Below are 25781 nucleotides of genomic sequence, written 5' to 3'. Positions count from 1 at the left end.
CATTCGAACAAGCAAAGCCGTAAACGAATCCCTCTGTAAGCTCACTGTAGGATGGGTTCGCGCAGATTCGTGCAATCGATTCGGAACGATGCTCAAATTATCGACAGCACGTGTGCACGACGCTGTCCACACGGTCACACTGAGGCGGCGGGAGGCATTGCTTCAATTTATTCAATCCCAACGGCCATCTGGCGCCCCTGTTATCGTATTGGTTCATAGTCATGGGGGATGGTTTTTTTTTTGCAAAAATCCCATCCACAGTAATGAGCATCCGCGAGGCTCGATTGCATAGGCGGCGGCAAACATTATACATATACAAACTATTTGCTGTGAGGTTTATGAAATGCTAATGGGTAGTTGGCAAAACGGCACACCATTGTCGAGAAGTGCGTAGCGCGGGGTGGTGTGCGGCAGCGATGAGTAGCTTTGTCGCGATCGTTGCTCGAGCTACTGTACTACTACTGTACATGCAAAGCAATCGCTGCTAAACATCATAATTAAACGGAATAGGCTCTCTTTCTCTTTTGCCAATGTGAGACAATTCCGTGCGCGGTGCTGGAGAGAGATGTTCCACTGCACGTGCACAATAGGGTACCGGGGCGTAATGGGTACGCCCGGGAAGGGGTGAGTATTTTTGAGGTGCATAATGCAGTTGTGGCTATGAGCAATGGCAAGTGTACGTGAGAGCTGCAGTTTAGAAATGTTCCTTGCACAGTAGAGGAGAGTTCGGTTGGTGACAAAAACGTACATGGTGGTTGTTCGGCAGTGTGTGTGTGTGAGCGAGCCGGACTAGCTATTTTAGGCTATCAGTAAGACAGTGGGTGGAAGCGATCAGTGATCACCTGGTAGTCGATCTTCAAGCAAGCCGCGCACATGTACTGTCTGTGACGAACTTCCTACACTCAACCGTCCTTATCGGATCAATAGTACCTTAATTAGATAGAAAGACAAGTGAAGTGCAGCAGTACCGATTAATCTGATAATCTAGATAGCTTCATTTTAAATTAACGGCTGTTGTAATTGATCCTTCTGTTCCTGGTGTACTGCGTACTCCTCGTGCTAGCGATAACGAATGGGCAAGATGTGTCACAGTAAAGTGCAACAGTGATCAAATACGTTATCGAGTTTTGATAAGATCAATCATCGGGGTGTATTGCCTTATCGAAGCAGCGATAAGGCGGTAGACTAGGTGACTAAATGAGTTGGATGGTCTTTTGCCGAGGGCCTTAGACATATCGGTTTGTGTAGATAGATTACAACGAATTACTGATTACTACCCCTAATCTTGTGTTTCTTTTGTCTCTATTCGCCAATTCCATTACGTGGTATGCATTAAAATTCCCTCTAATATATTTTAAAAATTATGTATCCAAAAGCTTGGAAGGCGCGTGAAATGTGAACATTGAAAAGGAAGAGAATCTTCGAGCCTTCGAACACTAACGATCAGTAAAAATCTACGGAAAAAGCGCTCGAAACCTTACGCGCTGTGATCATGTGGGGCCAAAACAGTTCCTTCATTCGCTTCTGCAACTTGTACTTTCGGGTGAGTTATCACAGCACTGAGGTAAAAAAAAGCTATATTTTCTCTTTGTCTGCCACCATATTGCACTCCACCAAATTCCCGCTTCAGTTCAAGCATACCTGTCTGTCTGGCACTGGCCCAGGCAATACAGTTCGCATCGATGTGTACTGATAGGATTTCATAAACACCAGTCAATCTCCCGTTCCCCCGCTCTTTGGCATCGCCACTCGATTGGCCGATAAGCAAGATTCTTGCAAATAGCCATCAGAACATCGGTCCATCAATGTTTACAGCACCTTCGACAAGTGCGACGGGCTAATGCGCGTCCTACCCGTGCCCGTGGCACACCGACTTCCGGCAAGAAGGCAAGGCAATGAAGTGCCCCCCGCTCATCATTCCGGCACATGGTTTGTCGTGGTTGTATAGTGGACACCGCGCTGCACCGCACCGCACACCGGCATGTGCCTCGCGCGCCGGTTGGTATAGCGGATATAAAAATCAGAAGAAATTAGTAGCATTGTTTCAGTGTTATCACAGCCGGTGCTCGCACCGCTGCTGCCAGTGTCGCGCCCGTGCCGTGTGTTGTGATGTCAGTGTGCTTCGCTGGATCGTCGGACTGCGAGCCGCCATCCTAACGTCCGCGAAGCGCAGGAGGAGCATTTTTGGCATGCGTCGGCGGGATATACTGTGTGCAGCAGTGCCTTTAGCAAACCTGTTATGCTTATGCGTCTAGTTTTTGCGCTTCTTCACGGTCACGCGTCACACGCATAGTTGTTGCTGCGCCCCGTGTACAGTGTGGTTGGAGAAAGCTCCAGTGTGTGTGAACTCGAAGGTGTCGGAAGATGTTTTGCAAATAAAGAGAGCCACCCCTTGTGCTGCCACCATGCCCACTGTACCCTTTTGGGCTGGCCCATACTAAGTAAACGAACAAACACTGTACACCCCGAGTGCATTAGTGATTGTGCACGTGAGTTGCGACACGTTTCGGACTGCAGCGGTGGTGTGTGGAAGCGGTGTGCTGGAATTTAAGTGATCTTGAGTTGTACTTTAAACCCATCGGAGACGCGCGATCGTCCACGGCAGATCTGGTTTACACTTGCCATGGTATGAGCTAGAATATAGTTAATAGCATAATAGCCCGATCAATCCTGTTTGCACTGGCCAGCGAGGGGGGAGGGGAGGGAAGCGATAATCAGATGTACTAATGGCGTAATGCTGCTGATAAGAGAGCGATGGAGCGGGTGTTAAAGATCGTGAGAATAGCAGATGGCGCTGTGGTTGCACCATACGTGTCGCGGGTTTGGACTTGGCGTAAAAGCACGTGGAGTTTCGGTTGATTTGAATCCGATTGATCCAATGATTCTGAATGTGTTATGGTGTTAAAAGATGACCAATTGAACAAATTTCACAAAAAGGCTTATGACGCTTGCGATCTACTTGGTGCGCTCAGTGACTATGTCAACCGTCAAAGTGGATGAATTTTCCCACCATGTATCACACTTACAGTGTGTTTGTTGTTTAAGCTTTCACTTCGCAGTTAGTATTTCTGCTCTAAAAACATTTACCCAGTGACTTGGAGTGGACCCCCCACCCCTTCGATACAGAGACAGTCGTAAGGTCAATGTCAGAAACATCGGGTTTCAAGTTGTTGGGTTCTCGCCGGCCAATATTGGAATTCCCCCCAGCAGCGTCTGGAGCGGTGGGCGTCAAGTACAGAACATCCGATATCGAACATTAGTAGAGGCGATAAAAAAACACTTTCCATCTGAGTGTTGTCAAACACACTTAAGCGGGGGGAAAAAGCATCTTTTATACGGAGTTTTTCCTCTTGCTCCTGATGAATATGATAAGTACTTGTTCATCTTCCAATTTTGGTATTAGTCATATGAGGCACCAATTAGTTCGTCCACTGTCCAGAACGTTTACCCTGGACATGCGGTTCGATGAAACTTAAACCCAATTACGCTGATGGAGAACTTAAGCACTGCAGGAGGTATAATGGGGCTAGTAGTGCGATAATTATCCCAGCCAGCGATCACGCGACACTGCCAGTCTCCTCTCTCTCTCTAGTTAGCGAACCGATTACTACCTCCAAAACCTTTCCCCATTCGCGTGCTTCGTACCATGAAATTCCACACATTCCTTCCAGCAACTTCGGGGACGTGGACACAGTTCAATCATACGAAATGACAAGGTCAGGAGAGATGGCGGAGACGACCGCACTGGCACTCCGAAACCGAAGCGCGATGACGATCGCTTCCACTTACTTCCTGTACGGGGGATGAGAAACATGGTGTTACATGCGGTGTAGATGCCGGGTAGAATTATGATAGATCTCTACGAGCCGGTACGGTTGCGGTCTCCGCGTCGTAGCCGGTAGTTTCCTTATACTACAGCGAACGTAAATGGGTGTGATTAGAGAGGCTACTTTTCCCCCGTGCAACCTCTTATCTTACCTTTTTCGCTGCGATGATGGCTATGCGATGACGGTGTGAATGATGATGGGTAAACGAGGTCTAATTTTTAGGTCCACCGTAACGGGGTTTGTGCGGCAGCGACGTTGAATGGTTCGTGACAGTTTTTGACCAGTACACGTGTAATGTGTTCCACTGTCTCATTACAGGACCAGCTGCAGCCAGATGAGCAGCTTCAGCAGCAGCAGCAGCAGTCCACTAGCGACACCAGCACGAACGATATTTGGAACTATGTGGTGTTCGTAATCTTCGTTGTTGTTTCGGCATTGATACCGATCCGGAAGCGGTTGTGCCGCCGCAGCAGCAATAGCAAGAGCAAGCAGGACTATGTGTTCGGGGCTGGGCATATCTCCACCCTGGCGATGATGCTATCGATCGCCCGGGGCACTCTCGGCGTCATCTCGGTGTTGGGCTATCCGAGCGAGTTCTTCTACCGTGGGTCGGCCATGTGGGAGTCGCTGTACGGTGTCATCACGGCCTATCCGATCGTTTGCTTCGTGTTCATCCCCGTGTACTTCGACTTGGGCATCACGTCGGTGTACCAATATCTGGAGCTTCGGTAGGTGCATAAGAAGGGTGTCTCTTGTGTGAGACGATCATGCGACTAATTCATAATGCATATTTCCTTTCCTTGCAGCTTCAACAGTCGTTTGGTGCGATGTCTGGCATCTGGGACCTACATCATACGCACCCTGTTGAGCCTAGGAGTTACGATCTACACACCGACGGTGGCGCTGAACACGATCATCGGTGTGCCGTACTGGGTGTCGCTGGTTTCTATTACGGTCATCACTATTTTCTTCAACGCACTGGGTGGCTTGAAGGCGGCCGTGGCGGCCGACGTGATACAGAGCCTCAGCATGACGGCGATGCTCGTAGGGATCATCATTTACTGCAGCATCACCGTCGGCGGGGTGGATAAGATATTGACCATCAGTTCGGACAATGGTAAGAAGTTGTGTTGGCTAAAGGTTAGTGACAATGACGCTCTCACGATTCCCCTATTGCAGATCGCTTTGCCTTCTTTAACTTTGCCACCGATCTGCATCTGCGCGTGACGACCACGTCCGCCTGGCTGGGCGAGCTGTTCAATTCACTCAGCCTGCTCGGCTGCCAGCAGAACTTTGTGCAGCGGTACCTCAGCATGCCCACGTTCGGGCAGATCCGGCGCACGCTGATGCTTAACATTCCCGTCGTGATACTGCTGTTCTCGCTGCCCTGGTTCGTCGGGATGGCTATCTACGCCATCTACTGGCACTGCGATCCGCTGAAGGCGAGCGTGATCGCCAAGATGGACGAGATACTGCCCTACTTTATGGTGGACCGGTTCGACAGTGTGCCCGGCGTGTGGGGCATCTTCGTGGGGACGCTGTTCAACGGAGCGCTCACGCTCAACATCTCCAACATTAACTCGCTGGCGACGGTGACGTGGGAGGACTTCCTGTCGCTCGTACCGGCGCTGCGCAAAAAGAGCGACACGCATCAGCTGAACGTGATCAAGCTCGTCGGCACGGTCTATGCGGTGGTGATCATGGGCGTCGGCTTCATCGTTGGGCTGCTGTCGGGCGTGATCGAATCGTCGATGCTGATCATCTCGGCCACCTCCGGACCACTGCTGGGGGTGTTTGTGCTGGCCATGTTCATTCCGTTCGCCAACTGGAAGGGAGCGGCGTTGGGCATGCTCGCGTCCCACCTGTCGATCCTGTGGATTGTGGTGGGCCGGTTGATCGAGAGCAATGTCAGTGAACCACTGCTGGACACTTCGATCGAGGGATGCTACGCGGATCTGATGGAGGCTCAGAAGAATGCCACGCTGCTGGTGGCGGTTGCGCTCGAGGAGGGTGTGAATGCGGTGGAGACGAGCACGCTGCTGAATCGCATCTACTCGATCACGTACCTGTACTACGGTGTGTTCGGGACGGTGCTTACCGTGCTGGCGGGGGTTGTGGTCAGCTTGGCGACGTGGAGCAGTCACGATGTGTACAACATGAAGATGCTCCATCCGGCCGTCCGGTGGTTGTACTCGCGCTGCCCGTTCAGCGGCAAACACTTTGGTTCGTTCGAGGTAGCGGGGAAGGGCTATGGGGCGGGGATGAAGGAGGCGGTACCAAGGTGTTGAGCGTGGGATGTCCTATCCACCCCGGTATGTGATGCAATAGTTCCTATGCCTAGCTTAGCAGACTTCGTGCGACGTCCTGTGAAAGTGAGTGTAAATGTTGTGAAGAAGAGGGTGCGTAGCTTTAGTGAGTACGTAAGATTATTATGAATAAAGCGTTAATTAATGATTTATTTAAGAATAAATGTCCAGAAAATATTGTTTTAATTATTTACGAAAGTCAATCTTTGCTACGGGCGATCTACCTCCCATTAGAGGAGCCAAGGTGTCTTCGATTGGCATTAAAATCAGAAATCAATTGTTTTAAAACGTTTAATGTTGGGAGCAGCATGGAATAAAGAGGCAAATGAAGACCATAAGCTCAAAATCTCTTTAAAAACACATAGCCAACAACAGCACTAGAAAGTACTACAATTTCAAACAACATCTTAAGTTACGTCTTCCCTAACGCAACCCGCGATAAGCGAGGGACGCCTTAAGTCGGTATGCGTACAAGCGCGGAACAGCAGCGAAGGTACAGCCGCACGGTGGTAGATCAACGTGGTCTTTGCTACTTTATCATTTCATTGGTTTCGACAAGTGTGTCGAACCCATAGTATTCAGCGTTGATGGTTGTATGACTTGGGGATACGATAATATTTTTTAAAATTTATTTTAACACAGCAGATGTTTGTGTTACATAGCATATATTCGTTAGTACGTTCAAATCAATTAATTTTTTTTTCAGACGTATAACAGCCACTTTGTTATACGCGGAAGAGGTTATACTGTAGTTCAGGGGCCTCCAAACTTTTCAGTTCGCGGGCCGCATTGCTTCAAAAATAACAATTTTGAGGGCCATTTGACGCTACCTTTAACTGATGATTGAACGTTTAAATCTCGTTTTTATAACAAAATACTAACGTTACTTGTACAGCTTCGTGTTACTAAAGCTTGATTTTTGTCTAAGAAAAGTAAAAAATACAATTTTATTTGAAAAAGTTATAATAACGTAATATTTATATTAACTCTGGCAAAGTCATCGTGGGCCGCATTATAAGCTCTTGAGGGCCGCATGCGGCCCGCGGGCCGTAGTTTGGAGACCCCTGCTGTAGTTGGATGTTATACACGGAAATAAGAAACACCTTTTGAACGTGGCTTTTGAGAACATTTTGAGAACAATTGTTTCGCTATTTTGAATTAAATGCTAAGTGTTATTCTCGGGAGATTCTCCAATATTTATCAAACACATTTGCGAGATGAGACTTTTCCCTTTTTGCAAATCCAAGCGAATTTACTCAGAGTTTGGACAAAACTGGCTTATACATTCGAGCGTATGCAACTCTTCTGATGGATGATTGATTAATGTAGCTGAGCTTCTACTGTGATGACTTCATGATTTCATTTATGTGCCAGTTGCAACAAAGCCGGACGAGATCGATTCCCATAAGGACTTTTGTCACCAATTTAGCAAGAATTGACTCTCGAATTTTGTGGCGGAGATAAGTCTAGGAAGCTATATCGGGCACGATCGTATAGATCGTTACGTCAAATGAAGAAAAATCTGAAATTCTGTTCCTTATCTTGATAGATGGTATCGATAGTAAGTATATAGTTACAAACCGGACAGTAGAATCATTTACCTGAATATCGGATCGTATTGAAGCGTCTTATAGCACACAAGCAAGAAACGCCGAAAGCCTCCCACAAAAACTCAAACTCGTTTATGTGGAGTCTAAAACATTCAATCAATTCAATACACCTGATTTGACTTTGGTGCAGCGTCGGCTTCTGTTCACGCCTCGTACACGCACATTACCCCATACTACCCCTTGCGGGCTGCATACACCTTAACGGTGCTTACCTTTGTGACACCACCGTGTTTTATTCGCTCTTTCATTCGGCTTCTAGTTTGAACTTGACTCATAATTTATGCATCAACAGCCAAAAAAATAAGAGAAGAAAAAGAATCAAACAAAACCACCCCACCGGCTACAGGTGATCGTTAGCTGCTGGTGTAGGGAGGGACCCACACACACACACACACACAGACAGTCGCTGCCGTACTTTTCCACGGCAATTCGACCGTCAACAACTAGCAGGCTCGAAAGATTTTGGTATGATTTGCGGTAACATTGACACTGGTGTCTGGTACGACCTTCTTAATGCTCCTATGCGGTATGGTATTGGTGGAAGTTTTCGGTTTCAGTTAGCAGATGCATTAGGACCGGTCGGTAAACAAAGCTACATTAATGGTAGGGCAGGTTATCATCGCCCGATGATAGCACGTGCTTGACGCAGTTAAGCGATCGTGCTGCACCGTCCAGGTACGTAGACATCTACAATCAAACGGCTGATAAGGTACGAGTCCGGCCAATTTGTTTATGTTGCAGACAACAATTGGACGGGTGGAATTATTCCAAAACCCTGGGCCAGACCTGGTGACTAGTTAGTTGTTTATTTAGAGCGTAAAAATGTGCGATGAATGCTAATGGTTGGGATTTTATGAGCAGCAAAATCGTCGCATTATCATTGCAGCCAGAGGAAGTTTATGTCAACAGCTATTTAGCGCCCTATTCACCACCTGTGGCAGGCAATGCGGGCCGCGGAATGTGATTGATTCCTTCCTCTCGCTTACTATCTGGTGCGAGCCTCCCGAGATAGTGCTCGACGTACGTCATATGTTTATTTTTCTACCTTACTACCCGTCTGCCTCAGACAGACCTGCATCAATATGTTGTAGTTCGCGGACGGCCCAGGCATCTCTCAGGCAGACTCGCCAATCAAAACCACGATTGCAGTGCCAGCGCAAAGGCGGTGATATCATATCTCCACGCAGGCAAACCAGTTCAATCCAACACCGTTCCGGTTGCGCGCGGTTCATTGATAAAATTCGTTGACCTTAACAGAGTTTTCAGGTTGGGCTTGCGACTGTTTTCAGTTGCCTCTCTACTCTCTGCCTCAATCTGCATACCCGCACAAAAGTGGCACCAGCGAGAAAAAAAAATGTGTGCCAAAAGTGGCGCGTCGCCATTTATTGTCGCCGTTTTGCTTTCCTTCGCTCGGCAACATTGGAACAAACAATAATGGGTTTAAATTTGGAAACTCAGGCTCCCTGCCTGGTCTGTGACGAAGCATGGCTTTTGTCTTTGTTTTGCTTTCAAACACTGCCGATCAATAGAGGAAGCAAACAGTGGCAGCAGCCGTGTGCTGTGCTATTACGGCGATTACTTTGATACGCGAATTGGCCGCGAAACGGGCCTGCGCTGGCAAGAGATTTCGCTAATCAGCAACGCCAACACACATACCGGCCGTCCAGTTTTAGCATGTCTGGTGGTGGAATTCCCATTAGCACCTGATCGCTTCGATGGTCAGCCGAAGGGGCGGGAGGCGTGCGATGTTTTTAGATATTTTAGTACTGATTATACGGGAAAGCCATGTAGCGATGATTGGCGGCGACAAGACCAGCCGGGTGCGCATGAGTCACCGATGTACGCGGGGCTCCACTGGGCAGGTAGCAGGTAGTAGGCCGTGTGTAGAAATTAGCACCATCACTTTCAATGTACAGGCAGATTTGGAGGAGAGGGGAAAATTGAACATTTGAAGTGTACAACAGACGGTCATTCGTAATGACAATGCGTTTGGGTTGGTATTGATGGTGGTGGTGGTGGTGGACCACTCTCCGAGGCCCTCTTCGAAGGCCGTTGCCGGGTACGCTCGTATCGATCGTGGCCGATCGTGCTGAAGGTAAGGGCTTGATCACTCTGTGTGTGTGTGTGTTTGTTCCCACTGCAGAGGGGCAGGTGACCCTCTAGCCAACGGTAGACAATACAGAAGAAGAAGAAGAAGAAGAAGAAGAAGAAGAAGAAGAAAAGAACCGTGACGGACCTTGCCCGAGAAACTCCTTGGCTTGGTTGCTGCTGGCCTGGCTGGAAGGTACCGGCATCGACCGCTTCTAGCTGGCGGGGGGACCTGTTTCTCGCTGTGGCCGGTGGGGTAGAAGTTGTTGCTCGCCGTTTAATTCCCGCAACGGACCGAGGCACGTACACACACACTAACCTGGTCTGGTCGGGCCGGTCTGGCCGGTCATCTGCAAAACAGCAACGCCGAAATCGGAAGGTCCCTATACCGATCAAGCCGACCTCAAGAAGCCGGCCCAGTAGAAGCAATCAAGCATCAGGCAAGGGTGAAAGGGTTGGACATGGAAGCACACGGTAGAAGAGAGAGAGAGAAAAACTCACGTCCGAAAGAATGATGGGTGAAAGGGAGATGGTGATCGTTGCACAGCACGGCAGGCAAAAGGGTGGTGTGTGAAGAAGCGGGTCGATCGTCGATCGGGCTCGCGCACCACAGTGAAGTCGCCGCGCAAAACAACGGCCAAAAACGGCGTGAAGCGCGCCAGAAATTGCAGAAAGCCGAAAGCTTGTGCCGTGAAAACGGACACCCCCCGCCCGGGGACACCCCAAAAATCGTGTACTTGTGTGTCTCTGTGTGTGTGTGTGTGGCAGAGTGGGAGGGAGAAGTCGTACGTGCGCCTCGCTGGTGGGTAAGCGAGGTGCGCGATCGCGACCAGAAAAACAGACCTACCCAAGACCTGGACGAAGCAGGACGTTCGTCACTTACTAACCACCAGCTGGAGACTTGAGGCGACCGCTTTTTGGGTTGCTTTCGCGATCGTTAACGTTTAAGGGCGTTTCGGGGCAGCCGTAAATTCGTGTGGTGTCCAGCGTTTTCAGTTAAGCGGGAAGTAGAATCGTAAAAGTACTATATTTTACAGTGCATTTAACTGACGGGCCGTGGACATACTAAACGTACTTCCCCGTCGCAGCCAGAGCCAAATCAAGGTGTCCCCGGGGAGTGCGCACGTGACTTTGCAGGCTTTGCATAATCGCTGCCACCAGCAGCTTAAGCATTGGTTGGACAACAAACGAATTATATCCCAGTGGCATCCGGTAGCGGGAAACAAAACACGGTGTTACATATTTCTGTGTGCGCGGTGTCCGTTGTGGATTGGTTTTTTTTTTGCTAGTTACTTGAAACAGTGTTTACATGTCGTTACAAGTGTCGTGTCGCTAGACTTTCAACGTACTTTGTGCGTGTGTGTGTTTAACTGAAGACAAAAAAGGTGCATTTATTGCTAACGAACGTTTAATGTAAGGCAAGTCTATTTTGAACAACATTCACACGATCGTCTGAGTTTGTTGATAAAGGTAAGTTCCTCGATGGGAAATCATTCGGTGCATGGTACATGGGTATGGGCAACCATTTTATCTCGCAAACAGTAGAGATAACATTCCTCGAACACTCTCTAGCTCGCTGATAACGGTCCAGCTGATGTATGTGATTTTAATTACAATGCGAAAGATGTCTTCTTGCGCGCGTTCGAACTGGTTTCCGATGCGATTCGGGTGAATGTTGTAATGGGCGTGCACATTTTTGGTTTATTTTTCAAAAGGTTTCCGAGGATTCTTTCCAACAGTTTCACAGCTCCGACAGCTAGACGGAGAGGTACATTCGAGAAGACGTCGCATTGGAAGATTAATAGCAGATCGATCGTTGCAGTATCGACGTCAGCAAGAACTTGTCTGGAGCAAGAGGCTCGCGCCACGCCATTTGAAAGACCAATTATGTCGATCTATTGTTGTGGCAAAGCCACGCGAGAAAGGCAGCGAAATGATTGGGATCGCGTACGCAACACGCTACACAGCACCTGGGAAGTCTCATATTGACACTCTGCCCGTGAGTTGCTGCCCGTTGTCTGCAGACGCATGCTAGACCCATAGATGGTTATCGAAGGCGATTGTTTCGCCCGTGCCCAGCGGATTTGGTTTCACGTGATTTCGATAAGACCGTGCACGGTACGGTGCACGGGACTCGATGCAAAACCTATCTGTCGCTAAGTGTGCCAAAAGAAAGGAACCAACCAGCTGTGATATCGGCAGGCAAGTACGCCTACGAAGGATGGAGCAACAAAGTACGATGTTTATCAGTGGTCTTTTTCGGGAGGAATACCTTTGAATGCCAGAAGCGCTGAACACATGAAGTATAGCGTGTAGTTACACTTATCTCAGCTGTAGGTCAAGTAGCTCCAAAGAAATTGAGACACTTGAAACGGTTTTGTAGATCGTGAGAACTGTGGAGAATGGGCCACTTGAGAGCCTTATAGTAAATGAAGATGACTGGGCGGTTTAAAAACCAGCCGGCAAAGCCACTCTCCAAAACCATTCTTTGCGCACATGCTTGGAGGAGTTGGCATCGCGTGCACCAAGTCTCGTGACGCAGGTATGTCATCCGCCTTGCCGCACTGTTATCGTATCGTTGTTTGCGGTACGCTACTGTTAGACCGCTTGTGTCCGAAGCCAAGCTGACAAGACGCACGTCGCACCTGAAGTAGGTTCACGACCAGCGTGCGTGAAGGCTTCCTCGCCGATTGAGGCGCTGGAGCACCACACTATTCAGCTTTTCCAGTTGGCTGGTATTTTTCCGACATTTGATCTGCGTCTGCGTCATACCGACGGCATTAGGTTCCACTTGCGCCCACTATATAACTATGATTTGTTTTCCAGTATTGTTCCGATCTGAAGAGCGCTTCCTGTAATTTAAGTAGATCGGTCCCAGGCTCTCTAATGATTGTTAAATGGCACAGCAAATAAAGCACCATTACGAGAGAGAATAAACAAAAAAAAAGTGATAGTACAATGGAACTTTATTTTGGGCGACCACGTTAACAGAGATGTATCTAACCATTTACACGACAGGTGCTGATTATAGCACGGCACGCTTGACAAATCGTTCCCATTTTTTTTTCTTCTTCTGCGTGATTCATCCACCGTTTCTATGAATCAAAGAACGAACGCGCACGACGCGCACGAATGTACCAGGAAAATATGACTGCCCCCCCGCCAAGTCAATGCTAATTGTCAGCCAAGGATAGCAAAACGGCGAAGAGTCCGCAGCGAACAATCCAGTCTAATGATAATGTGATCGAGTGGGCCATCTCGCCCAGGACGTGACTAGGCGTATTAAGAGAAATCCACTCAATCGCACTCGCACGGCAGTGATGGAAGCTGGTGGCACATAATGAGCCCGTCGATGGGAAGGTAGTTCCCCATCGCGAACGGTTGAGCTACAGCTGCTGCCGCTGGCCGGCCAGCCGACGAGGTCAAGTGAAAGATTCCCGCAAAACAACCCCGGACAGCTCGGGGTGAATGCAGGCTGGAGAGACAATAACAACCACCGAATCCGAAAAGCAAATCCAAAGTTTTGGCCAAAAATCCCCTTTCGTTTTGTGGCTCAAACCTGTTTTCGCCGAGCTCGGCGAACTTTTCCTATAGATCATGGAAGTGCGTTTGCGTCACGCCTGGCGGCGCAGGAAGCCGGTCCAACAGGGCGGGACGAGAGATATACACACATTAAACTGGTTGAAGATCACGTGATGGCACAGTGTGTCCTTTTTTTTCTTTTGGAGGCGAGATAAATGGCGTCGGTTTGGGATTTTTTAGATCGCACACGCATTCGGGAATATCCCAGATCTTTCTTTTTTACATGCAGCAGTGTGAACGAACTTCACGTGGTGCTCGTAAATGGAAGCGAATGTCAGCGAGAGAAGTGGGCGTATGAGCTCAGAATGCGTAATTGGGTTTTAGGCTTTAGTTTCGAGTTACGATGTTCTTCCCGTCCGTCAGAGTCTTAATGGTTCAGGATTAAGAGCCAGACAAACAGGAGCGAATTAAACTCCAATAAACTCTCGCAAGATGATGTACACTCCTCCGCTATCTATTAAGACGATTAATAATACGACCGATAGGATCTGATAAAGCACTCTGCAAGAAGGCTTCGTGCTAGTCGACGGATATGACTGTCTGTCATAAAATTAGCATCAGGTGTGTTGGCTGTTCACGCGAGAGCAAGATGCGTGCGAAGCACTAGGGCGTACCGAACAGGCTGATTGATTGGTTGATTGATTTGAGCATTTGAGTCGACATCGGCCGACAATGGACACACACACACACACACACCCCGGGCTCAAACGTGCCTGATGCTTTGGATGGGCATGGGATGCGGCTGATAAGACAGATAACGACGGTAGGACGCTGTCCACTTGAGTCACCGAGTCGGCCGAGTCGAGCCTTTATAAATGCTATCGAACGCGTGATTGAGCTAATCAAAACGGTACCGATCGTTGTACGGTGTGGTTTGTGTACAGGTTACTGTCGAAGTGTTTCCTGCGAAGACGATCGCTTTTTCTTGTGAAGAAGATCTTCAATCGGAACAGGAGCGCAGTAAAGGTAGGTGGAACGATTACGCTACAACGCTTAGGGCTTTTTGTAGCAAGTACACACTGATGCGCAAAGTGCGAGTTTTCAAGCGTCACTCTAAGATGGCTCTAAGATGGCACACCTTTGAACTCCGTTCACATCACACCGAGACGATGATGAGGATGATGATGAGGCTGATGTGATCGTACCATGTTTCTCAGTAGTGACATTACTACTAATTACCCGCACGTTGACGTATTTGCTAGAATTAGTTGCGCGTGGGAGGGGACAGCACGAAATGCATTTGGTTTTTGTGGTAGCAGAATGCACAACACATTTGCAAGAAACGATCCTCTCCAGCTCTCCAGTGTTAAGGGCATTTTGTCTTGTGTATGTCGCGATGGGCAGCAGCAAACTGGTTTATGGCATCGCGCTCTTAATGTGTATAGTTAGCTCGCACCATGGCTCCGTGCCGTGCCGGGCAGCAGCACGTAAACAGCTGATGTGGTCGGGTTGGGCACGCACGTACCGATGCCGGGCGGATTGCATAAACCCCAACCGCACACAAAACCGTTTATCGAAAAACCGGACAGCGAGTTGACAACAGCAGGTTGTTCGTCTGTTGTTTGTCTACTTCCCGCGTGACGTGCTGCGCCGAGGATCATGGGTTTCGGTGGCCATTCTGGCGAGTGATCGACAAACCCGACGATCGACCCCGGCATGGGTAGCCCTCACACGGCAGGGGAAGGTGTGTTGTTACGATGCCAACATCGCGATCGCGAGCCTCACGCAAAAAAAAAGAAAAAAAAATACACCACATTTACAGCAGCTCTAATGGTGGTAGTGGGCACCGATCGTTCGACGCCGTTCGACAGTAGCAGCGGAACGTCGGGCGCGTCAGAGTCCGTTCGACATTCGACCAGCGGTAGTCGTCGTCGCGACAGGTGTGCGTATTTGTCGCTAGGTTCTGATGTGCCGTTTGCATTAAGAACCGGTCGGGCGGTCTTATCAGTGGTGCTTGCGGTGGTGCTTGTGGGACTCGCTGGGGTGGCTGAATGATTAACACGCAGCATAAACACACAAACCGGCACCCCGTAGCGTAACGCAGGGTTTGAAGTGAGTGGTGCGCTGTTCTAGATTGGCTTGGCTGGCAACCAACCACTTGAATCGAACATAATCACTTCTTGAGGTGTAGTGAAGCATAGAAAAACCTACAAAAAAAAAACACAGTGTTTAAACCGCGACCTCTCACTCGGCCCTACCGGTCCACAGCCACAGTGTCACGTGCATTGAGCTAACGCGCAGCAGCCGCCGCCGCCGCATTGGTGCCGCAGGGCAGGAGAAGTGCAGTGCGCAGCGCAGCAAAATGCTGGTAAATATATCCGCCGATTGTTTACCGGTGCCGGTGCCGATGCGGCAAAGCAACAGTGTTTAACCGTCCGTTTTTATTAGCACTTTTTTTCTGCTCCCTCTATCGTGCTTGCCATTCGGAGCTACGCCATCAAGCAAAGTGTCACAGCAAAGCGAACGAACTGATTGCATCGAAAGCTTACGTTTCATCCGATTCGCGCCTCAAAAAACTGTGTGTATTTGTAATTAAAGACAGCGAAGAAGATGTTCGTTAGGAGGGGGGCTGGTGGGATTAGTGTAGATTTTTTTTTGGTTGCGCTGCTATTGCATTGAAAAATGGGTTCAAATCGCTTGAGAACTTACATTGTGATGAGCACAGTTTAGGTTCTTCCTGCCCCGCGGATGCCGCGGTTACGTGGCAAATGGTGCTTACGCAAATGCAATCTCGACGATGGTGTAAGATAGCTTAAATCAGTGCTTGTAAAAAAACACACACAAATATACGTGTGTGTGTGGCTGGTCCCCCCATTTTTTTTAGAACCATTCTTCCCTCACATGTGCGCTGCGTAACGAAACCGAACTGCAACACATCTCCTGCTCCAATTGTAGTACACGTTGTGGAATGCACCGGCATGATCTGTTCCCACGCACTTTTCGCCGCGAGCGAACACATGTGTGTTTCTGTGTGTTGATACACTGCATGTGGAGCGGTTTATTGAGATTAATAATTGCAGAAACGGGAGTGGACGCGAGTGCGCAAGCGAATAATGCACGACGAGTGGCGCGCGCGCTCGCTCGACTCATTCGCACTAATCTTGGCCCCCCCATTTGATGCTGATGATGGCACTGGGTAACGAGCACCGTTTGGAAAGGTCGGCAAAGGGCGTTGTGGCGTACAGGTGATGAGGAAGCAATGGAAATGGGCAAAAGCAAACAGGAACCTCGAAGGGGGGGTTTTGGGTTGGGAATTTGGGCAACGCCGGTGCTGCGTGAGGCGCGTATGTCGTGGCGCCGGGCGATTAGCAGCACGATGCTAATGGGCGTCCAAATGGGCAGTGCTTTTGCAGCTAAGAAGAGTGCATCGTTCATTTAGTTTGATCGGGCAGCTGCTAAATGGGCCGTTGATTACGCATTGTTGTGACATCTGGCAGTGGAACACGTTTGCCAAGTCCCCCTGTTTAGTAGAAGTTGATCAGTTGGAAGCAACGAACGTACGAACGAAGCATTCTTGTTCATAACTGCACAGTTCAGGTTGAAAAATTTAAACAAGTGAAAAAATGTTGACCGCCTATAAACGCCTGCAGGTATGCAATTTAAAAAGAAATTTGAAATTTTAAGCAATTCCACGTTGTCGGACGTGTGATTTGCAGCCGCGTGCCAAGTTAGGAGCTTAACAATGCAAGCACATAGAGAGCAAGAGACGAACGTACTGGCGGTCAGAAGGAGGTGTATCAATTTGATCAGTGACTCACAGCCTAAGCAAATCTGTACCAAGTTGGCGCTTGTGTAACGAGCGAGCGAGCGAGCGATGACTAGCGCACTGGATACACTGCAATTGCGGGTACCATCGCCACCTGCAATGTGTTTACTCATGAATCGTTGCACATGGCAAACTGTTGCAACATTGCGCCGACGCCTCTCTCGCTCGGATCTCACACTCGCTCTATCCATCTGATCTACATTACCTGCGATCGTCAGGAAAATCGCTTTGTAAACACGAAAACCGTTCATTAGTCGTAGCGTTAGTGCTAAAGGTTTTTGGCCACATGGCTTGCGTTGGCATTCAGCAAGCAGACTATAGAGGAAGTTTTTGACTACCATCGTTAGACACAGTAGCATTCTGCTAGAAAAACAAGCGATCGAAATATAAAGCAACCCGCTCTCTACCCAAGCAGAAAATCAGCTCCAACAATGCAAATCGGCAAGCGTTAATGCGTTTGTCAATACAGCTTGCACCCGCAGTCGGCAAAACGAGGCATCCTGCTGCTGCCTGCACATCGTTTGCTTCCGAACCAGATTTAGTTGATGGCAGGCACGATATTGACCCCGTAACGATGCACACACACACACCGATCGGCCCCGCTCTTTCCCGTTTCGTGGGCTGAAGGTGTTGTTCCGGTTCCGGTCACTGCCGCCTCGCTACAAATTAGTTTTTTGTTACTATTTTTGGCATGCCATTGTGTGTGTGTGTGTGTGTTTCGCTTAACGAGGGGAAGTGTTTGTTGATCAATTATACAGCTGGGGGAGGGGATGAAAGAGTGCGGAACATAAGAATGGTGCGATTTTCCGTTTGGCGCTACCACGTGATTTGTGTGGCTTTTTTTTTGTTTTGTTGCACCACGCCCGCACCATTCTTCCCCTTGCACACACACACAAACACACGCCGCCGCCGAACAGTTGTTTGATTAACAAGCTTACACAAGGGTGCGGATGATGCTGATGATCTGGGTGCTGGGGTGGAAGAATTTCGGGCGGCAGCAGGTGACAGGCAGTTGGCACCTAGTACTGGCTTCTATTAAAAGCGCAGCTTCGTCCGCTCGTTAGCGTTACATCGTTGGTTCGACTCGGCTCGTGAGCGCACGGGTTGCAGAAGCGATCAAGCGCTCAAGTGACAAGATCCCACCGATCCGGCCCGCGTCCGTGGGTAAAAGTCAATGGCAAGCGTGTCATCGTCGTCCTGATCGCTCGCGTGACATTTTCGATGACGAAAAGTGCGAATTGATTGCGTGCAACATCGGTCGGGAAACGAAAGAAGAGGGGGAGGGTGTGGAAAGAAAATATCAGACATTGTGGCCGCCCGCTAGTACACCTGTGCACCGTTGGCTACGATGAAGCGTTTCGTAAGTAGGCAGAAAACGTCACAGCAAAAGCGTGTGACTGGTGCGTTTGTGTGCAGCCATCGAACGGTGATAATTCGGAGCCATTTTGGAACCATTCACCATTTAACGTGCGGCCACTAATGGAGTCTTCAGGTTAGGAGCAGCACACATCGACGAGGATTATGAGCACGCGTGCTCATTTCGACTCAGTGGGCCAAAGCGGGATGCCGCTAGTTCCTCGCATGGCGATTCAGGCACGATCTTCCTCCGTGAATGACGCGTATCCCCGCGTATATAGACGTGCATTCAGTGGGGCGGTCGTGCCTGGCGCTTCGTTTCTCCGACGGAACAGCCCGAACCGTGGCCGATTGCCGATTGGTGGCCGACCGTTTGCCGGTGGGCGTGTGTTTGTGTTATCAGTGAGCAGCGGCAAATCAGACTGTCCGTGATTATCATCTCGGCGGTTGGAGATAAAGACAAGCCACGCGCTAATTGAACTTCTCGCACTTAGTACATACAAATTGCTCACAGATGTCGCCACTGTCGTTTTAAAATCAAACGTAATTAATTTTTTTTCCCCTTTTTCCGGGGTTTCCATATCTTTCCCAGATGGCACGCAGCTTTATGGACCTGATCTGGGACTACGCGGTGTTCGTGGTGTTTATCATCTTCTCCACTCTGTACCCGCTGTGGGGCCGGTTTTTCGGCAAAAAGGAGAAAACCAAGGCGGACTATGTGTTCGGACTCGGGACGATATCGATGGGTGCGATGATGCTGTCGATCGCCCGCGGCACGCTGGGTGTACGGTCGGTGCTGGGCTACCCGAGCGAGCTGTTCTACCGCGGGTCGGCCATGTGGGAAACGCTGTACGGCATGGTGACCGCCTACCCGCTGGTGTGCTTCATCTTCATCCCGGTGTACTTCAATCTGGGCGTCACGTCCGTCTACCAGTATCTGGATCTGCGCTTCAACAGCCGGCTGGTGCGCTGTCTCGCGTCCGGTACGTACATCGTGCGCTCGCTGCTGAACCTGGGCGTCACGGTGTACACGCCGACGGTGGCCATGAACACGGTGATTGGGATTCCCTACTGGGCGTCTCTGATTGGCATTTCGGCCATCAGCATTGGGTTCAATCTGCTCGGCGGGCTGAAGGCGGCCATCACGGCAGACGTCATCCAGAGCGTGACGATGATCCTGATCTCGGTGGGCATTATCATCCAGTCGATGGTGACGGTGGGCGGGTTCGGGGAGATTTTCACCATTCCAGCCAATGATGGTGAGTAAGCTATAAGCGAGTGTCCCAGTGGGTTCGCCTTATTCACTCAAGTCTCTTTTGCAGGTCGTTTGAGCTTTTTCAACTTTACCGGCGATGCGACGGTGCGCGTCGATACGACGTCCGCCTGGCTCGGGCAGCTGTTCATGTCGCTGAGCATCTTCGGCTGCCAGCAGAACTTTGTGCAGCGCTACCTGAGCATGGGCACGTTCAAGGAGGTGCGGCGCACGCTGATGAGCAACATCCCGGTGGTGATTGCGCTGTTCTGTCTCGCGTGGATCGTCGGCATGGGCGTGTACGCGGTGTACGCCGTGTGCGATCCGATGAAGGCCGGCTACACCAACAAGATGGACGAGATCCTGCCGTTCTTCGTGGAGGACAAGTTCGCCTACCTGCCCGGTGTGCTCGGTATCTTCATGGCTTCCCTGTTTAACGGGGCGCTCAGCCTGAACGTGTCCAACCTGAACTCGCTCGCCACGGTCACGTGGGAGGACTTCCTGTCGCATCTGCCCCGGTACAAGGGCATCAGCGACAAGCAGCAGCTGAACGTGATCAAGTTCATCGGCTCGATCTACGGCGTGATCGTGATGGGCGTCGGCTTCTCGGTCGGGCTGCTGTCGGGCGTCATCGAGAGCAGCATGCTGATGACGTCGGCCACCTCGGGCCCGCTGTTGGGAGTGTTTCTGCTCGCGATGCTGGTCCCGATCGCCAACTGGAAGGGAGCCGCCTGCGGCATGATCGTGTCGCACATCCTCACGCTGTGGATAACGTTCGGCAGCTTGACCGTGTCCAAGGAGGTGGTACTGCTACCGACCACTATTGAGGTGAGTGTTCCCTTTTCAACAGCAGCTCACCCTGTTGTACAGAGCTTCGGGAGCTAATGTGTTTGTTTACTCTCCTTTTTTTAGGGTTGCACAAATGACACCTTCTCTTCGGGCATCACAAAACCCACCAAATCCTGGCTGCTGGCAAACACCCCGCTCGAGGTAGAGTCAGAGTTTCCATACTTTGACACCACGACGCACGCGCCGCTCGAGCGGACGATCGGTTTCCCGGAAAATATCTACTCCGTCTCGTACATGTACTACAGCCTGATCGGCACCTTCCTTACCGTGGCGGTCGGTGCGCTGGTGAGCGTGCTGACGTCACACGCGGACGATGCGTACGACCGCAAGCTGCTGCACCCGTTCGCGTATTACTGCAGCAAGCTGTTCCCGGGCAAGGAGCGCCGGTACATCTCCAATCCCGACATTCGCCCGAAGGATGTGGAGTCGGCCGACAGTGGCACCAAGAAGTCGCCCCTCGACGAGCTGGAGCGTGACAACCACGGGTTCGACACGGTCTCGGAGCAGTCCGGTGTGACGGTGGTCAGTGTGGATCCGCTACCGCCCAAGCTGGACCGGCCCGAGGTGTACCGGAAGACGGCAGACCCCGAAGCTGATCGCTGATGTTCGCCCGACCTCGCGGTCCAGCGGTCAACATAGGCTCCTCGCAAGCATAGTAATATACACCTTTAAAGACTGTGATAAACTCAGCGAAACTTACCGTTTACGTGCAGCCACCATACTGTTAGGACCAATCTAACCACCACGGAGCACGGGCGTTGCGTCTGTTTTGCGTCCCCGAAGAATTGGGGATCTGGATTTGTTTGCTTATTTTTCTAGCCACTATGCCACAATAGTATTCGACGTGTCCATTTGTGTGTGAGTTTGCGTGAGAGTAGTACAAGAGAAAATACAAGTAAAAGCAAGAGAGAGAGAGAGAGAGTGAGGGAGAGAGAGAGAGAGGCGATGAGAGGGGTCTTTTTTTCTCAGCATGACGAGTAGCAATTCAAGTTGATCGGGTAGGATCTAATAGGCAACACACCTTGTTACTCTAAGCAGCGTAAGATTAAGCATCGTGCATCTGCAGCGTTAAGGCGAACACTAGGGAAAAGGGTATGAACTGGAACTTATTCGTATATTTAATTGTAAGAAAAGTCGTATGAAGGCAGACTTTGTATGAAAAATGTAAAAAATAAATTATGAGCTATTAATTAAACAAACCCCATTGAAACTGTGTCTCAGGTCAAGACAGAGCGAGAAACATACCTTGCAATGAAGATTTTTTTTACTGTTTGTTTACATTGATTGTAGAATCTATTATCCAGGCATACGAGATATGTTTTTAAATGTTGCATAATGCATAATAGAAAAGAATGCACTTTACATTTCCGCTGACATATGACGCATCTAACACAACACAAGAATATTACAAAGTTGTTTGAGTGCTGTACCTTATAATTAGCGCAGGCGGTGGCGGAACATTTTCGTAATCCTTTTCAATGGGGTTTTTTTTGTATGTATCTTGCTTGTGCTTGTGCACTTCTTCGCTGTGTGCACTGTAGCAGGCAGCTTGAGTAGTGAATGGATGCGGGTACAGCGAAACTCCTGTCAATGGTTGTGTGTTAGTTGTTGTGCGTTATGCTGTAAAGTGAAGACTGTGTACTTGAAAATGTGTGTAAAAGGTGTATTTTTGTACTGCTAACAAGGTGGCCGAGGTGTATCATTCCGGTGCAGTGGCCAATAGTCAGCTTTGTGTTCCTTTATCTTCTCATACTCTTTCAGTGGAATGTGCATCGCTGAGACAAAATTAGATTCATTAGAATCTGCAGTACAGGGTTCAAGCACATAGTGCTTCCCATCAAGAGCACTGTTTGCACTATGTGCCATTATACCTTTTCAATGCTCTTTAAAATAAAAAAGAACCGGCAAAATAGGCTCAAAAAGCGTATGAAAAATGCAACTGCACCGGTGATGACTCAAGCATGTTGCCGTCAAATGTTAAGTAGGTTGTGGAAGTTGTTGAGCCATCCTTTCTGCTACACTGTATGGCAATGGCAACCACCACATAAGCATGTAGTCAGCATAATGCAGTTTGTTCTCTTGATTATCTACATAATAGTTTTTCCTTTTGCCTATGCGTTTCAGTACTTTTCCAAGAACGGGAGGGTTTTGCATAGCGGCAGTTGGGTTTCGCCAAGGGTCACGGGTAGCGTTTTTTCGCCCCACTGCTGTTCTGTCCTTAGGCTTGTGCACACAATTCTTTTTCAAAGCCAAATGTAGGTCATCGCGATGAAGATATCGGATGACGACGACGGCGACGACAACGATGATGATGATGATGCAACGGGAAACAGCCAGATCGAGCTAAAGAAAACAAGCGGTGAATGCTCGCTATTCAAAGGTTTGCTTACATTTTGTTACAAATTAACATCAACCGTTCGGGGCCGTCTATTTATCCAAGCATTATGAGTTTACTAAATACCTTTCTGCCCGAGGTTCTGAACGCAAGGGTAGCGGTTTTCAATGAGCCAACTACGAGAACTGATGCTGTTCCAAAGGCTTGGACGGTAGGCAGAAAAGGCCAGCATTTTACAAGGTCGAGATGGATCGGCATGAATCAGGGACAGCGCGATTCGCAACTGCACACACGTAGAATGCATCCGCACGTCAAACTGTTTCTTGTGTGACTGTAAAAATGTCAACCGAGCTGCTCGTTATTTTTCTGTTCACCATGCACTACCACTGCATTTATCGCTGTGCAACGTTTCATTTTAAAAAGTCAAAAAGAAAGCAAAAACATGCTGTCTCTCTCACACACACAAGGTCCATTGAAAGTGCATTGAATCGAGCGTTGGAAGCTTGGTAAGTGTTTCGAAAGCAGCATCTCGATGACATTATTGCTGGGCAGGGAAGAGAAATGACCTTTTCACTGCACTGAATTGGCATCGTGCATCATTCGTGCGGCAGGCGAATATGGTGGCTGACTATCGGATCGGACGACGACGATGCTGATGATGCTGATGACGAGGATGATGAGCTGTTACAGTGATTTATAGGGTTTGTAAAAGGACAATGTATAAGTAAGCCAAGCAGTTAAAGTATGGGCAAAACAAAGCATTTTGCAATGATTTCGAGGAAAGTCTCATGCGCAAAACCTCCATAATTACTGATGATCTCAAGCAGCGTCTGTTATTTTTCTGATTTTATCGTAGAATCAATATTTGCGGTCCTCAAAACTGACTTCAAACGAATCTTCAAATGAATGCTTAATTGTTTATAAGCAAGTGGAATCGAGTAAACATCCTCAGTAGAAAGATTTGGAGATGCAAAAAATGCCAACCTTAATAAACCTATTTTTGGATGTGTCCACAAAAAATATTATGAGTAACGATCAAGTCCCTCAAACGATGGCCGATATTAACGATGGAAACAGTATTAAAAATTGGAGTAACATTCACTGCTCTTGATCACTGGATGCTTTCGTGATATTAGGATGCTCTCGTCGGTCGAACGCGAAAGCGAAATAAAGCGCGATCGTACAAAGCGTACGAAGAGTAAGAAAGGCAAATATTTGTTTTGCTTAATATATCACACGATCGTGATCGTGACGTGGAGTTTTATATGCATGGCCAAGCGGTTCGGCAGGCATTAAGCGTGCGTTATTAGTTTCACCTGTTATGACAGCTAGCGAGCGGTAATGGATTGCTTTTCTAGCGCAGAGCCCCTTCTTACAGTTCGCCTTCGGCTGGTCCGTTCAGAAAGGGCTGAATATTGCCATGTTGAAGCGAGTCTGGCAAGAGGTCACGAAGAACGTTATCATTTATTTTTAAAAAATAACTAATCCTGTTTAATCGCATTCGAAACGGTGTTTCTGTTTTTAAATCTAAACCAAAAAATTGCAACCAGCACACCCCGAGCGCATTGTTTACGCGAGCATCGCGGCAAAGGCTGAAGAAGAAAGGTAAGGCAAGGGTAAAGGTGTTGCCGGTTACTATTTTTAGCCCGCAAGATACATGGCCGTTATGAATCGACCGTTTATTTATACATCTATCATTTTTCGAACGTTGCGGGTGAGGAAAATGTAGTTGCCCCAAAGGATCACCCGTACACACACACACACACACACACACACACACACACATAGAACTTGATGCGTCTGGTATGTCACTTAAGAGAATGTAGCACCGGCTATTGTCGGTTGTTTCTCGAACCTTGGCGAACGTTTTTTTTTTGGCGGTGGACGCATGCGCACTTTCCCCCCGTTCCGACACATTCCGCGTGCGCAAGGACATGGGCAAATGGTCAAGGACCGAACGAGTGGGTGCGTTGCTTGTTTAACCCCATTCTGGGGCAATGGGATACTCGATACTTGTACGCTCAATTTCACACTCCAACACACTCCAACACAAACACACCAAGAAAGTTGGCAAATTGACAGAAAGCAGTTAGCTAATGACCTTTACCTTTCCTCCCTTTTGCCCGGTCGCATCTTGGAAACCATCCTTCCAATCATTCGTCACATCGCAACGAAGGAAGGCGAACCATGATTGACACTGTGCCGGTGAGGCCAGTGAGTGAGTGAGACTTGTCATGTTAAGGGGTTGTTTTTTCGGTCGGCGTCTTTTTGGGCCGGGAGAAGTCTCTCGAAAACGAGACACTTGCGGCACGTACTCGATGCTGTTACTCATCGCATACCGAGGCCATGACTAACGGGTGGCACATAAACAAAGCTAGCCGTCCCCGATCGCATCACCTCGTTCGCCTGTCCAGTTCTGGGCGTTCTTATCGTCCCACCGGCTGCACACAGTGAAGCAGAAAGGGTGATTATTTTTAATCCCCAACTGCTCGATAGCGCGTGAAGCTATTTCACAGTATTATACAATCCCGTGTGTAGTGTAAGTATGTGGCGAAACAATTTTTGAACCAAACTCCGGGGTTTTGCTTACCCAACAACCCACCGCAAATGCTGCACAGCATCGCATAATTAATGGGCAGGAATTTCGCGCGATGCAATTATGCATTGCAACCTGGACCTTTTGGGCGAAGGGGTATGATGGGTGCCCAGCCGCCTGGCCGCATTTTTTTTGGTTCAAGGCAATGCTAATTAGTGCATACGCTGTTTGGCTACCTGGGCCAGCGATGGTGTGTATGATGGATCGGTAAAGG

At 49.0% G+C, this 25781-nt stretch overlaps 2 protein-coding genes across 9 annotated transcripts; both read left to right on the top strand.

The window, feature by feature from the left end:
* The first annotated feature begins 729 nt into the window (after positions 1-729).
* LOC120896255 (sodium-coupled monocarboxylate transporter 1-like) lies at positions 730-6308 on the top strand. 4 transcript variants are annotated; one of them, XM_040300242.1, is made up of 5 exons: positions 730-1189; positions 1377-1543; positions 4146-4555; positions 4634-4944; positions 5007-6308. In XM_040300242.1, the coding sequence occupies exons 2-5, from the start codon at positions 1493-1495 to the stop codon at positions 6113-6115; spliced, it is 1881 nt and encodes a 626-aa protein (XP_040156176.1). In that variant the 5' UTR covers positions 730-1189; positions 1377-1492; the 3' UTR covers positions 6116-6308. The 4 variants fall into 4 exon arrangements, with proteins under 4 accessions (XP_040156176.1, XP_040156175.1, XP_040156174.1 ...); XM_040300241.1 differs by having other exon boundaries at positions 730-1238; XM_040300240.1 differs by having other exon boundaries at positions 730-1543.
* Positions 6309-10678: 4370 nt separating this feature from the next.
* On the top strand, positions 10679-21835 carry LOC120895824 (sodium-coupled monocarboxylate transporter 1). Of its 5 annotated transcripts, none has more exons than XM_040299495.1 (4): positions 10679-11301; positions 19128-19794; positions 19858-20615; positions 20700-21835. In XM_040299495.1, the coding sequence occupies exons 2-4, from the start codon at positions 19128-19130 to the stop codon at positions 21237-21239; spliced, it is 1965 nt and encodes a 654-aa protein (XP_040155429.1). In that variant the 5' UTR covers positions 10679-11301; the 3' UTR covers positions 21240-21835. The 5 variants fall into 5 exon arrangements, with proteins under 5 accessions (XP_040155429.1, XP_040155428.1, XP_040155427.1 ...); XM_040299494.1 differs by lacking the exon at positions 10679-11301 and adding an exon at positions 14269-14379; XM_040299493.1 differs by lacking the exon at positions 10679-11301 and adding an exon at positions 15218-15721.
* The last annotated feature ends 3946 nt before the right edge of the window (positions 21836-25781 follow it).

This window comes from Anopheles arabiensis, chromosome 2 (genome assembly GCF_016920715.1).
Source record: "Anopheles arabiensis isolate DONGOLA chromosome 2, AaraD3, whole genome shotgun sequence".
In the NCBI taxonomy this organism is placed as follows: Eukaryota; Metazoa; Arthropoda; class Insecta; order Diptera; family Culicidae; genus Anopheles; species Anopheles arabiensis.
Note: the sequence above shows the minus strand (reverse complement) of the source record. Positions and strands in the feature narration are given on the sequence as shown.

Bases quoted from the DNA above. Each gene is read 5' to 3' on its own strand.
- LOC120896255 (XM_040300242.1), top strand. From the start codon at position 1,493: ATGTGGGGCCAAAACAGTTCCTTCATTCGCTTCTGCAACTTGTACTTT. The intron at 1,544-4,145 runs GTGAGTTATCAC...GTCTCATTACAG, and splicing joins TCTGCAACTTGTACTTTCGG to GACCAGCTGCAGCCAGATGA. The intron at 4,945-5,006 runs GTAAGAAGTTGT...CCCCTATTGCAG, and splicing joins GACCATCAGTTCGGACAATG to ATCGCTTTGCCTTCTTTAAC.
- LOC120895824 (XM_040299492.1), top strand. The intron at 19,795-19,857 runs GTGAGTAAGCTA...TCTCTTTTGCAG, and splicing joins CACCATTCCAGCCAATGATG to GTCGTTTGAGCTTTTTCAAC. The intron at 20,616-20,699 runs GTGAGTGTTCCC...TCCTTTTTTTAG, and splicing joins TGCTACCGACCACTATTGAG to GGTTGCACAAATGACACCTT.